This window comes from Diadema antillarum, unplaced genomic scaffold (genome assembly GCF_040938485.1).
Source record: "Diadema antillarum isolate AM-2024a unplaced genomic scaffold, OU_Dant_1.0 scf00000167, whole genome shotgun sequence".
In the NCBI taxonomy this organism is placed as follows: domain Eukaryota; kingdom Metazoa; phylum Echinodermata; class Echinoidea; order Diadematoida; family Diadematidae; genus Diadema; species Diadema antillarum.
This window is the reverse complement of record NW_027271056.1, coordinates 86,639-102,086: the sequence shown is the minus strand read 5'-3', so window position 1 is coordinate 102,086 and position 15,448 is coordinate 86,639. Positions and strand designations below refer to the sequence as shown.

General features: G+C 38.6%; 1 protein-coding gene across 1 annotated transcript; it reads right to left on the bottom strand.

Annotated features, from left to right (window-relative positions):
* Positions 1–3,053: 3,053 nt before the first annotated feature.
* On the bottom strand, positions 3,054–15,074 carry LOC139722508 (molybdenum cofactor sulfurase-like). Its single transcript, XM_071633797.1, has 13 exons — positions 15,032–15,074; positions 14,051–14,207; positions 12,857–13,648; positions 12,069–12,145; positions 11,568–11,767; positions 11,047–11,163; positions 9,854–10,513; positions 9,156–9,318; positions 8,599–8,686; positions 7,831–7,949; positions 7,077–7,327; positions 5,675–5,779; positions 3,054–4,771 (listed from the first exon to the last, which is right to left on the bottom strand). The coding sequence occupies exons 1-13, from the start codon at positions 15,072–15,074 to the stop codon at positions 4,655–4,657; spliced, it is 2,889 nt and encodes a 962-aa protein (XP_071489898.1). The 3' UTR covers positions 3,054–4,654.
* Between the last annotated feature and the right edge of the window lie 374 nt (positions 15,075–15,448).

Genomic DNA, 15,448 nt, shown 5'->3' with positions numbered 1-15,448 from the left:
CTCCTTTATGTATACAGTGGAACCATGCTTTAACTATGTTGAATATAGCGAGACACCTTACAAGATGAGGTAATTTGGCAGGTCCCATTCTTTTTCTATTCTTTTGTTTTTATCTCTGATAAAATGAGATACCTAATCGTGGTGATAGCTCAAAGCTGTGCAAAATTATTGAGATCACACCACAATATTGTATGTATGGTTCTTATCAGGGAAGTTCATTGACCTTTTAACTTTTTACCATGTTGGACTTCACCCATACTTGAACTTGACCAGCATATTTAGGTTACATACAAAGTGTATTTGTGGTTTAAGTTTAGTGGTCATAGCTCAAAGAGCTCTATGGAAAGTTATTGAAAGTTCACCACAATAATGTGAGTACAGTGCTTGTCAGGGAAGTTCATTGACCTTTTAAATTTGACCTTGTCAGACTCCATCCATATTCAGACTTGATCACCATTTTCAGGTTATGTACGTCTGGTGTGAGTTTCGTGGTCATAGCTCAAAGCTGTGGAAAATTATAGAGAGTAAACAAAATTGTTGATGACGGCGATGCTGCCACTGCTGCCACTGACAGTGGCGATGATAAAAAAAGTGATGCCTATGTCTTGCTTCTGCTTTGCAGGCGAAACAAAAATTACATAGCAGTACATGAAATTTTCATCTTTATGTGTCTTAATGGCAAATGAAGCAAGTGTGTGCAGTCTTTGTGGTTGTTTGTATAAAAAACACATTGCCACTGCTGCTGTTGTGGGTTTTCTGAAGTCCCACCACATTTGGGTTGTGTCTTTCCCTTACCTCACAACTCATACTTGCAGTACAATGTAATATAGCATCTTTCCCAAGGCTGAATTTAACAAGTACAGATTGCTCCTGTTACAACAAACACGGTTATAACAAAATTCTGTCGCAATGACCTAAAAATTGAGGTTCCAAAGTTATCATCTCTATATATCTTTATACATGTATACTCTACTTGTTCGGCTTTGACAAAAATTTGATATAGCGAAAGAAAACTGCCGGTCCTAGGAACTTTGGTTTAACGGGAGTCACCTGTATTTGTATGTAAGCAGTGGAGATTGTGCTATTGTGCAACTTCATGATCATGGTGCAGTTCTGTTGCATCAAGACTGAATTAAATCACAGTGAGAGCATCACTCAGAAATGCCTTTAGACTAACTCTATTTGAGATTTATGCTTGAAATGTGCTTACATTTATAATTGACATTAAAGCTGTATGCTTAGGTATAACAAGATACAATGTAAAAAGAGGGGTAACACAAGCAGTTCCCCATCAACCTTGTTTTGACAGGGTTACCCTGTTTTTTGCCTTACTCCAAGTACGAGGAGTTGGGCAACAACATGCCAGATTTCTCTCTTTTTAGAGCATCATGTCTTTATTACAATACAAAATAATTTTAAGTTCTGATGTAAAATTTGCATCAGACTAAAGTTTTCTATGCATAAATTCTGTAAAAGTTGATGTATCAATAAAAACATAACAGTAGCTGGTACTTGGCTACAACAGCAGTGCACATCTGCAGTAAAAAAAAAAACCTAAGAATACACACTTAAGAGTAATTATTTCATTCTCAGTTTAAAATCATTATAAGTGAAATGAAGTCTATTTTTATGAAAAGTCTGTTACAGGCAAACTCCATTCTAACAAAGCTGAATAAATAAGATTTCATTAGAACAAGAGGACTTGTCTGGTATATCTCATTATTTCCCTTACTTATTTTTTTTTCCATTTTAACAAGATTTGGTTACTGTATAATGAAATATTTTTGCTGTACACTATACCAACATCTCACTAGGAAGGTTCACCTGTATTGTGTAGCAAATTGGAAAGTTTTCTTTTCATTTATTTACTTTTTTAATAAGAGTTGTACTCCAATCATTCCTAGTATTTTCTAGAACTATGGCATATTAAATACATGTAGTTCAGTCCAGTGATATACATTTTATACGCAGACTATGATTCCAGTTCCTCAATCTGTTTATATTTATTTTTTGAAAAATAAATCCAACTTTATTGCACATGTTCTCGTATTGCACTGATTCATCGGAAAGATATGGTGTATTTTTTTATTTTTATGAAGTTGAAAAGGAAGCACAGAGCAACAGTACTGCATGTCTGTGTCCTAAATTGTTATTCCTAGGTGGCATACATTGAACTCTCCCCTTCCATTGTGGTTCACAGAACACAAAACTACACAGAGTGGATACTTGTATATTAATGTCTCATATATGTTCGCCTTTTGAAATATTTGCTCAATCTCATGCAGACATTAACTAGCAGTCATTGTAAACAAGCTGATGATCAAAGGGCAAGAGAGAGAGATTTGGTCCAGGGACTTGCCATATTTCTCTAGCAGAATTCCAAACTCGCATGTCTAAAGCTTATCAAGATATTCCACACAGCAGGGTCGACATTTATGTACAGATTGTATGTTTCATCTTGGAGATACACCAAGGGCCCATGTTGAATACACAGATAATGATTGACATGATAAAAAGTGCGTAGATATTTAAGTTGTGAAGCAGTACACACATTGGGACTAGTGGCACACATGTCCATATATCCATTTGCTTTGACTGTCTGAGTTCCATCATTCGGTGGTAACTTCAAGAACTCTTTATGTGCCATGGTTGAAACCCCCTCTGTGCCACATTATTCTGAGACAACAACGTAGTTATGCTTTGAGAAAACATTCTGTTTTTCAAATCTTTGTAACTTCTATACAGATTTCTGTTAAGCTGGACATATAGTGAGCAGAGTTGTAGAGAAAATGAGAAGCTTTGCTTTGATGAAAATTGTATGACAAATCGATGATTGTTTTTCTTTGAAATGACCAGTAGCTACATTACTATACAGGCATGACTTTTGCGCACAAAACAGTGACAGAAACTAAGAATTTACATGCAAATCTATTAGGGAACACCACTTGATAGTCAATTGCCACATAAAATGCAAGCTATATATGAGACGAGCGGAAGCGCGAGAAAAGCTTTCATTATGCAATTTATCAATCTGTTCAGGCGGGTTTGTGGGTTTGAGCAGAATATGCAAAGTTGGCACGCCATCGACCGAGTCAGACGTGCGAACGTGGCACAAAAAGAGTTAAGAGGCTCAGTATTACTCACATTACTGCATGTAGCATAATGATAGCCTGTATCACACTACCCATTGGAAAGATTGTGACCTTCTGAAAAACACAGATCAGTCACAGTTCCTTCCATTATTTCCTTGTCTCTTTTTACATCATGCCACTTAAATAGTCTTGTAAACTGATGTCATAAGTACATACACCTTATAAGTACAGTGGAAACTCGATATAACGAGATGGTCGGGACCGAGTCATTTTCCTCGTTATAGCCGATATCTCGTTATATCAGTAGGCATAAAAGAAGGCATAAAATAATGACATTAATTTGCACATGTGGGACTACCCATCATATTTCAATCAATACTGAAAACTTGATATTGTGTGTGAGGGAATTACTCACCTTTATGGGTAAGAAGATGTTTTTGCCAAGGAAATCCAATATCAAGAATGTGTTTCTTATTAATTGTAGATGTTTGAATTTGTAACTTTATATAGCTTGCGATTGTATCAAGATCGTCTGTGGATTGGTATGTGGTTATCGAATGGGTGTGTGTTGTGTGGAAAGCTTGAATATGGTCTGCACAATGCTGTGTGTGTATGTGACACATTCTGTATGTACATTATGACTGCGTGTGTGTGAAGACGGGGAATTCCCTAAGTAGAAGGCCAATCACAGCATCAGATTGCCTCACACCTGCTAAACGTCATGATGATGTCATGCATACATATGGCCGTCCCACCACATTTTCTGCATGTATCAGTGTGCGTGCACACACACACTTCACACGTACAACATGTAGTGCTAGCTGGAGTGCATTGAAGAAAATGATTATGTGTGTGCAAGACAGTTTTTGGCGCATCAAGCTTTACAATCTCGGAAGATGATAGCACAGGCGAAGTAAAGCTTTACCGAAGGCATTTTGCTTTACCTCGCTATAGCAGGTTTGATTTACTATGTTTTTCTTTGTTTGGAAGTCACAAAATTTATCTCGTTATAGCAGTTATTTCGTTATAGCCGATCTCGCTATAAGAGTAGCATTTTACATAGACTTGTGTGGAAGGAAATTTGGGACCGAGAAAATTTCCTCGTTATAACCGATATCTCGTTATAGCAGTGTTCGTTATACCGAGTTTCCCCTGTATGTTACACTCGTACATAACTTCCACTATTAAAGCAAAGTGGAAAACACTATAATTAAGATGCAAAATAACACATTCTAAGTACAAATAGATACTACTCTTGATGGACAGTGTACCCTTCTTCCCATACAGTCACCAGAAGTTTTTGAACCTGTTAAGTTCCTTCATCCCATTTCATAGGAGTCCCTTTATTGCGCTTAGCAGTTCCTTCTGTCACATTAGATGTTCCTTTGGTCCTGTAAGAAGTTCTGTTGGTTCTACTGGAAGTTCCAGGAAGGCTGCTGCTTGACTGCAAGCACCAATCTCCTTCCACGGGAACTGCCTGCATTCTTCTGTCTTCGTCATTTCTCATACACCAGTCTCGAGTAAGGAGCACTGGCTACATTCTACTGTCACGGTCATCACTCTCACACACCAGTCTCCACAGAGGGGCATCTCTGCAGCACCTCAATGATGTCGCCTGTCCGCAGCTTGAATCCATTCCTCAGGTCTGGGCTGTTCATGATATGCATGCCAAAGAAAATCTGCCAGAACAGAGGATAAACATGGGTTCCAGTTTAAGTAAAAGGAGTTGTTACCACTGATCTCTGTAAGAAGTATCTGGATATCTTATTGACCTGTTCATGCTACACAAACAATTGAAGCTGCCACTCCGACATCTTACCAGGCACACTCTAGGAGACTTGTGGGCATTTTCTAGCAGAAACTGTCACCAGGAAAATGTGATGTTGGGAGCTCCGTTCACAAGTGCATGGGTGTTGTGCATGGTGAGATGGCACCATAGTGGCTTCAAAACTACTGGCCAATGAGATATCCAGATACTTCCTATTTAGATGAGTGTTTAGTTCTGGGGATATCTTGTACGATAAACAGATAAACTGATAAAGAATGGGAGAGGGTAGTGGCATGCCTATTTTTTTTTTTTTTTTTTGGGGGGGGGGATCCACAGATGACACTGAATCTTTCAATCTTTCTGTCTGTCTTTTTTTTTTCTCTTTCTTTCTTCCGTTGCATGGAGCTAATGAGTTAAAAAGCTATTTAATTTTTTTTTTTTTATTAATATGGTGCTGGAGGGGAAGGCTAACACAGTTCATATTCAACCAGCAGAACATCAGAACAGTTTTCATTTCCACTATCAGCTGTCCCACATCTACCAACTTTTAAACTCTTTCAGCTCCTTTCCAACTTCTATGACCAAATCATTACCTTTAATCATGTAATACACAAACTTGGCAACTATTTGTTTTTCTTCTGTCGATTCATTCAATACAGCAATTGTGACAGAGATTGAAGGGTAGTGAACATCATCATTACACTTTCTGCCTGTCATGGCACATGAAATATGGCAAAACTCGGCTTCAATCAGCCTGTGTTGAGCAAAGGGCAGTGCATGATCAGTGTAGAGATTTTGGCTTCATCAGACTCACTCTCTTGCCTCTCACAGCCGACAGGGCCGACAAGGTCTCGGTACTCTTCTCCCCTGAGCCCTGGTCAATGCCAATCATCTGACAGCGATTGCAGCGACCTTTGACCTGTGTAGTGCCAAGAGGATATATCTCTATGTATTCCTGCATTGGTTATCATCACTGTTTACTATAGTTCATATCAACATTTGTAATGGCATCAAATTGGGTTTACACAAGCCTTCATAGGCAAAGTAAAGTGGGAGTCAAAAGACAAAAACCAATTCAGCTTATTTACATGTAGTAAGCACAACACTACATGATTTCAAAGTACAGCTGAACCTCTCGTATCCGGACAAGTCGGGACCGGGGCTCATCCGGATAAGGAATTTGGCCGGATATGGGAGGCTCAATGCTTTATACATGTACATATAGGGCCTACATACACATGTACTGATGTAGCCCACTGTAGTACACCACATGTAGTAATGTGTATACTGCAACCTTTTCATTGTTACACTCAGTAACAGACCCCAAAATAGAGGTTCATGTTTGCAAGAATGAAATCATTTTCTTTTATAAATTCTTGGGATGATTTACCTAAATAATTATTAAGAAACGTATCAAGTATATGTAATTCATGTGTGTTTGTGAGTTCTCAAGGAGTTGGGAATCCCCCTTTCCTCCCGTAATTATTATTTTTTTTTTAATTCACGGCGAGATTGCGTCCGTATAATAGAGAGATCCGGATAAAGGGAGGCCGGATAAGAGAGGTTCAACTGTATACAGGTAATTGTGAATAAGAAACTTTACACTATATATAACTGATGTGAAGATACTGTGGGTATCTAGTGGAGTGAAATTGTGAGAAACATTTCCATTTCCCATACTCAAACTTGACGACAGAGTTTTATGTCAGAAACATCGCAGAATGTACAGAAGTTTGCATAATCAACCAATTCCAACAAAAATTCAGTCTATGCCTAGATTTGATTCTAGCACTGAACATATATTTGGATTGTAGGATATAGTATGAAACATGGCATTAATTTTTGACAAATTACGATGCAATATGATTCACAATTTGCTGCATATCATTTTTGAACCAGTCGTAGGAAAAAGAAAAATTATTTTGTGTGTAGTGAAAGGTATGTCTAAATTTCACAGCAAAAGTGAGACAGGAAATCTACATGAACTTTGCAATATTTCATTACCATTCAATTTAATTTTGAAGAATATATACTATAATCAATTTGACAAGTATGAACCAAAGATCCACTTGTCCCTGTACGTTGCAAATTGTAATTGGACTATCATGTTTTTACTTTGAACTCGGCACACACTTGAAACATTTGCATTGATACAGGTATGTGCAAACAAATCATGACTTAAATGTAATAAATAATGCCTCAGAATGGTATCCTACCTTGAAAGCTTGCCCTTGTATTGAAAGCTCACTCCAAGACTCCTCATCGTATGTATCACATCCATCCACCACTAGATTGGCCCGAAACCTGCGGATCAGGTTGTCTAACGTCGAGACTGTAGTTGTCTCCGTGTTATCTTCATGAGCGTGCTGGTGGATAGCATTGAGGAGGGAGGTCGTGGAAGATTTGTTGATGAGAAGATAGTGGGAGACGTTGGCCAAGGACAATGCAGAGGATTTACTATCGTCACCTGGGTACAATTTTAACACATAAAGGCAATATAACAAAGTATTAATGTATTTGTGACAATACAAAACTTATGCATTGGTCCATTAAGCCTGTTAGGACTGCCTCTCACATACAGAAAGGTACTGCAAAAACCTTCAATATTTTTTTTAATCTTTTTTTTTTTTTGTCTCAATGACAAAATACATAAATAACAAAGTCCATAAACAAACATCCATCAATGACAAAATACATAAATGTGACATTTCAAAGACAGATGAGATGATGAGAAATTTATTCTTGTAACTCAAAATGAAGTAGTTACAATGTCATTTGCTATTTGCAAAACAAAGTAACGTATCATGTTTTCAGGGTCAACTCTCAATTAGAAGGGTCATTCTTTTCACAAAGTCACAAATCGGGTTTACAGGCTCAACTCTGTATTAAAAGGGTTATTTTTTTTTTTCATTTCCTGGCACCCATTAACCTGTAAGACTGCTACATTCTCTACACCATCTCTGTGCCTACCCTGTGCCAACTTGCTGGCTCTCTGGTGGTCTTCTGCCTGCTTCTGCAGACGACAATGTTGACCTGTGACCTCAGTCAGCCACTGGGCAACCTCATCCCCACAGTCAATGGTTTTCACTCTGAAATGCAACACGCACAATCACATCAGAGTTAAAACACAATCGTCATAGCAAGAAGTGTTTACATAGAAGAACTTTCATTGATAAATGATATGTCATTGTTTTTAAGCTCTCATTCCACTGAAATACAGACAGAAGTCAACACAAACCCCACATTTAAGTGAAGAAGGTTCCTGTAAACACAAAACAACTTGATTTTTGATAATGATCTCCAAATTGCATATTCATTTTGTTTAACCTGCTGTGAAATTGCATAAGAATTCTCACTGTCCGAGCCTAAATCAGTCTGATCCACCTTCTTACTTATTTCTTCTTCTTTTTTTCATTCAAGCCATCTCCTTTACATGAAGTTTTACCATTTTTTGTATCTTTTTATCTACCTTTTGTTTTTTAGCAAGAGACAATCTGTCTGTGATGTTTACTTCCTTTAAACAAACACATGTATATCTCTCACTGTTTGTTTTTTCTTTAATGCACTTTCATTATCCTAGGTAAACCAATCCAAGAACTTGACAAAAGCCAGAAAAGTATTTAAGAAACTTTGTGAAGTCAGCTTGATATCTCATGGTAATGTTATGAAGCACAGATCACTCTGCTCCACGTTACAATCTCCCTGGACTTTGGGACAGGATAACTACATTATTCTAACCTGTCTCCACAGACTTTTCCCTGGCACAGGGTGGTCTCATTGGTTTCCAAGGGAACTGTCTCCAGTGGCAACGAGAAACTCCGCATGTCTTCACATGGACAAAATACACAGAAGGCAAAAATCCATTGATCTGAGTTTAGTATTTAAATTTATTACATTTTGTGTGTGTGTGTGTGTGTGTGTGTGTGTGTGTGTGTCAACTTTTCTTATCTTGTCACTACAGAAAGAATAAAGTTAGTCTGCACAGTGAAATGAAGCAAAATTGTACAACAGTAGCAAATTATTTACGAAATAGTCTTATAAGTTTTCACATATAAAACAACAAGTAAACGACCTATTTCTTATATACATTCCAGTCAGTTATATACTCTCTTTTCTCTCTCTCTCTTTTTTAAGTTGACATGGAAGCATAATTCCACATCCTAGTATATCAGAAATTTGCAGCAGTACTGTCATTTATGCAAAACAACATATAAAACAAACAATGACTGAATTACTCAGATAACACATTCTTTGAGGGGGGAGGTAATCAGAAAATGAGCACCACTGTTTGTTACCTGGATATGTTAAAACGAGTTGTTTAGTCTGGAGGTCAACAACCGGTCTGATGAGGCAGAGCTTTGGAATGCGCTTCTGTGACATGTACACACCACCCTCATTGACCACCATCCAGCGACGGTCATACTTCAGTCCAGCATCGGTCAGTTCCCACTCAGAAACCTTGGGGTAGGGGAGGAATCATGAGAGTAAAGCAGGGTAGCAGAGAGTACATAAAATATCACAGGAGCTATCTTGCTAGAGAAGAATTTGCCAGTTTCTGATACATAGATTAAATGTAATATGAAAGTTATACTAGAGTAGGTACTGAGACATTGGCAAACAAATTCTTATTACAGTGTCACTTTGGTGGAATATCTTTCAGTTATTATTGCAGGAAAAAAAGATATATATGAATGTTTTGAAAATATTTGAGGCAGTGTCCTTGTCAGTCTGCATACATCCACTTTTATCTTAGACAATACTACAACCATTTACTAGAACTTGTGATGTGCGATACATGATTATGTATATTGAATACACTCGACACAACATTTCTGGCATCATTTAAATTAATGTGTGCAACAGGCAAATACATTTGCACCATATGAACTGATTTATAAAAACAATCATGATTCTTTTTATACATATATGAAAATTACTTTTTCCCTGTTATGTTAACAATGTGCATGTAAAAACTAAAGTGTTGGCTACCTACCTCCATGGCACCACAAGACTTTAATGGATATAGATAGATGGCAGTCAGCCTTGGCCCAGCTGCATCTATTTCAGTGGGTCCACTGGTCTGGACTGTTTGAGATATTCCTGAGTCAGTCTTAGCAGCAAGATTGTTTCCATTCAAGGAAGGTTGTGGAAATTGGGCGTCAGTGTTATCAGAGCCATGCATAGGGATGTCTGTCTGTGATTCTGGTGGCACTGATATTGGTGGCGATGACAAGGATGTTGAGGTCGCAGGAGGAGAGGATGCAGCAAGTGAAAGTGATGCGGATGGTGAACAGTCGGAAGACTTAGACGCTGATTCTGACGACGTACAAGTGTCTGGTATTCCAGAGGGACGTGTTGACGATATCGATTTTGTTGAAGTTGAGGACGACAAGACTGCTGTTGCCATTGGCAACTGGGACTGAGTTGACAGCACTGAGGATCTTGACACTTCCTTGAGGGAGGAGTCAGATGATGAGGTAGATGATGATGGTATCAGAGTGGAAGGTGCAGCTGACACTTTGATGGTACTTTTGATGAATGCAAGGAATCTATCCACGTCACTCTGGTTGGACATGTAACCGAAGGAAATCCTGATGGATCCTGTCGGAAGGCCATCAATCAAGTCCATGTCGTCTCCACACACATGCCCTGCCTGAAAAGGGAAATATGCTAGGGAATTTACTTCTGTTGGCAGATTTTATATGTATGTGAGAATTTCATGAGTTGCTGAAGAAAAGTTGGAATTTTTACTGGGCCTGGATTCTGAGTCATAATTATAAAGAAAAATAATGAAGAAGAAAGTTTCTCTTGGCAGTAAAGAGATTATCTATGATACATTCAGAAAACAAAAGTGTGATATGAATGAATTTTATCAATATTCTGCAATGCAATACATGCACATTAAACATATCAGCAAAATATCATGTTTATGGATACTACCCTCATTCGAAATGTTGTCACACACTATGGGCATTAGTACATGTATACCATTACAGAATTGTTATTATTTCCATTATTAAGACCTAAGAAGCCTAACTTGAGTATTAGAAACAACCAGAAACTTTCTGCTAATATTTTGTGGCTATTTGCATAGATGGCCAATAAAATGGCATACATCATCCAGTCACATTTTCATCATATTTTCAGATGAATATAATTGAAGATCATCCTACATATAGAACATACATCAAGATTAGCCTTGATTTTCTCATTGGAGATGTTGAGGTACTGTTGGCAGGCACCAGTGTTGCAGAAGCACCCTGTGCGCAGGTGGATGTCGTGAAGGGCAGCTAGTCTCTCAACCTGCAGACCCAAGAAAAATGAATACACAGTAAACTGAACACATGTATAGACAACGTCTGTCTTGTGCAACATACCGAGAGGTTTCCTAGTAACATATTCAAACAATTACATATTTGAATTCAGTGGTCTGTGTGTGAGGGATGTTAAAACTGTAGGAATGTGTGATCTACTCTAGGAGCAACGAAAACATAAATTCCAACTGCCATATCTTCACAAAAAGGACTATGTGGGATGATGTGTGAGCCTTCCTGAATGAAAAGAATCAATGCCATCCATCACGAAATCACTGTAATTCACTACCGAGTCCTAATTTTTCTGATCAATCCACTCTTATATTCCCACATTCCCTCCAAACATACAATCATCCATTTCGTATTTTGGCTCCCCTCTACTATATTTCTCACCTCTGCATAGCCGATGTACTGTCCTGTTGCCTGAAGTAAGTTGAAGTTGATGATAGGACCTTGATCATGGATGCTAACAAAATGGTTGTGACAGTACAGGACTGCTATGGATGAGCCATTGTCATGCTTCCACTCGTATAGCGCATCATGAACTTGTTTTGCCAATTTAAAAGAGTGCTCACATATGTCATTCATACCTCCTGCAGATTAAAAGAAAGCAAGGGAAAAAAAGTTTAGACATAAACTATCAAACTATCAGAATACTATCTCTAAACAGGATATGAAGTTGACACAAAAGTCCATGAAAATTACAGCGTGACCTATTCATAATCACTTCTACCTAATGTTCTAGATTATGTGAATTCAATCATGGCATTCATCCATCAAACTCTTTAATATTATGTAATGATTCATCCTGTTTCTATTGTTCAGATTCACCATAAAACTTGAATCACGTTCAAAATGACACAACAAAGAGAGGGCAGAAGTGTGTTTGGATACCTCCTAGTCTGTCAAGTGCATCAAATCCATGTCGCAGACTGATGATATCAAGAAAGGGTAATGTGCCATCTTCAAACCTGCAAAAGAAAAACATGCAAAGGGAACAGATACCCATGTAAAGGAAAAGATAAGACAGTTGACTGATTTTCCTCACACTTGCTCACAATTCTTTAAAAAAATATTAATAAAAAAAGACACAAGATTGAAAAGTCTCATCACTATGAAATGTAAATTCACACATGTAATGAGAAGTTGATGTAATTTGATGCCACAATGTACCATGTCTAAGCTCATCATTGGTTTTTTTATTTTTAGCATTCTGAAAAACCATCTATGCAGCTTCTGTAAACGAATGACAAATATAAGATGAAACCAACATTTTGTACTGAGCGAATGCACTTTGTTAAGTTGTACAAAGCTAAAAGCTCCTAACTCACCTAAAATATCAAGCCAAAAGCTCAGTCTGCATACAATGAATGCATACACAATGTCAAGTCCTACTACATTGGATGCATTTACCATGGTGTTGTTTGTTTGTTTTTACACTCCATATCACATTACACATCAATCTGTTTTTTAGGGCAGTGCTTTTACGTGAGGATCTCAAACAACAACAAAAATAAATAAGAGGACTTGTCATGTACTGTATATAACAGCTTTGATCAGATTGTTTGGTTTTAGATAAAATCTGCATTAATATGTATTCTCAAAATGAGAGAGAGAGAAAAAAAAACAGTTTGACTGTCGAATGCTATGATGTTGAGCCTGGTTTATCTGTGCAAACTAACCTCTCTGCTACAGATGTTCTTGGTTTGTTGAAGTTCTCAGTTGCCAGGTAGGCCATCACCGTACCACCCCCAAAGTACTCCTTGACAAGTACATTTGCGGCTGAGTTCCTCACAATGAGTGCTCCAAGTCCTGTTGGGAATCCAAACATCTTGTAGAAGGAGATGGTGATGAAGTCTGCTTTACACTCACTTAGATCAAGAGGAGATGTGCTCACCAGAGCGGCAGCATCCAGCACGACGTACCAGTTACCATGGCAACCAGAGAGCCCCTTACACTTGATTCTCTCTATCCAGGCCAGGGGATACTTACGACCACAGAAATTACTCTGAGCAGGCATGGCAAAGAGATTACAGGGTGATGATGCTAAGGGACCATTTGTTACTCTCTGCTGGGATGTCGGTGAAAGTGTTGCCTCCTGTGTATGCAACGTTGCATGATCCTTTGCCGTACTGTGGTTGCCGGAGTCTGAGTGCCCATCTGGACGATTCATCGCCTCCTGGATGCCCTTGCTTGTAAAACACATACTCTTGGCCCCTCGGGAATGTGCCACCTCTCTCATTCCAATGACAGAGGTGTGATTATCTTGCAGGTAGGCAAACGTCCCCATCTGCCTGTCCTTGCATTGCACTCCATTTTGGTGGTCACTCTGTGTTGACCCATCCCCTGCTGAGCAGGACCCTGTCTGACCAGTCCAGTCAAAGGTCTCAGCAAGGAGCTTCAGAGCACCTGTGCAGCCAGATGTGAATATAACTGTGTGCTTTTCTGCTGTTGTATTGAAGTGCTTCAGTATCCTGCAAAAATAAAAGCAGTCCAAATCATTTTATTACCAAGTTAGTGGTATAGTACATGTAATAATGAATACACACACACACACACACACACACACACACACACACACACACACACACACACACAATTATTACAGGAAGTCAAACAGGGTCATAATGCATCCTTCTTGTAACTATAAACAACTTACATTTTTTACACAAGGAATATTTCATAAAAAAGGCTCTCTAACAAGAACTGGCATAAAATTGCAAGGCCTAATTCAATTTTGATTGTGAAGGTATTCTTTGAAATGAAATCTATCACCTTTTTAAAAACGTGTCTGCATTTCAAGCTTAACACCTGCCCATCTATCTCTTCACTAGAAATCGAGCTATGTGAGTCAATGAATGTCATAATGTTCTCACCTGAATCTGACTTGATCCACAGTTTCTGAACACAAGCTGCTACTAGCTGACCTGCTGTGAGGGTTGCCATAGAGATTGTTCCTCAGATCTCTTTGAAAGGCATCAAGCTGACTTACACAGGGGAGAGTTGCGCCAGTGTGGTCCAAATACACAACATCTGTGTAGTTTGCAGTCAGTGAGTGAGGCAAAACAGAGTCAGAAGTGACATAAATTTCTGGTCGAGATCATCTTTAGAAATAGATAGATAACAGACTTTTAAAAATACTGGTCCTTAATATACAATAGATGGTTTTCGGTAGTTCTTCTTGGAGAAAAAAAGACAGAGAGAAGCTCTGAACCGATATGGAAGACGCTTGAATGAACATTTATTTTCTTTTACTCATGAAAAGTCATAATTATTAATGACTCATACAGACAGACTAGTTTATAATTTCATTTGAGTTTATTTTAGTGGCATCAAGACAAATTATTACCCTAAAGTTAATTGCTAGGATCGACACTTTCTGAGAATTCTTATCAACATGATATGCCACACTGCTCACTAGTCACTCTACCGATAGAATTTAAAGTAGAAACTATAAATCGCTAGAAAATCTAGGCCATCAACATCGTCATTTGTATTGTCTGATCCAGCACAAAAGAGGAAGGAGGAGGAGGAGGAGGAGGAGTAGGAGAGGACGAAGAAGAAGAAGAAAAGAAGAAGAAGAGGAGACATTGTTTTACTTTTTGCTGGCTTGCTCTTTCTTACTGCCTAAGTAAGAACTGCATCTTAATTGCGTAACAAAAATTACCTTACAGAGAATGTGCCAACACATATTGCAGTAGATGGGACTACAATATCTAAGATTTGCGTCACGGTACCCAATGTTAAACTTTAAAGATGAAGTGGCTTTTGTCTTCAAATTCAGCTGCAGATCAGAGATATTTTTGTAAATTGGGACTAGAGTCTACAGAGTGCAATGAACACAGAAAATGCCTTACCTCGTAACTGAGGGAACTCCTTGTTCCTCCTTTCGGTCAGCATCTTTCGGTGGGCGCAAGATATAAGGTGGTTACCCCCAAACAAAGTCGTGAAATACGCGAAATACGGCCGACTAGCGAGACCTCATAGTATCCAATGGGCATGGGAGCGGTTCCGGAGCTACCGTAGCAAGTGCTAGGCTCCGGCCGGCCCTGCCCTTGATGGGAGGGCCTTGCCCTAGCCCGTTGAGGATGGGTTGGTTTGTTAGAACACGCATTACCTAAAGATACTTGCAAGAGTACGGTACTATATATTATACTCTTGACATATCTTCAACGGGTTAATAAGGTTACCATCGTGCAACGGTTCAGAAACTGGTCGATTCGAAGTGACAGCTAGGTTTTTAACATGTTCTGCAGACTGGTAGCTTTTAGCTT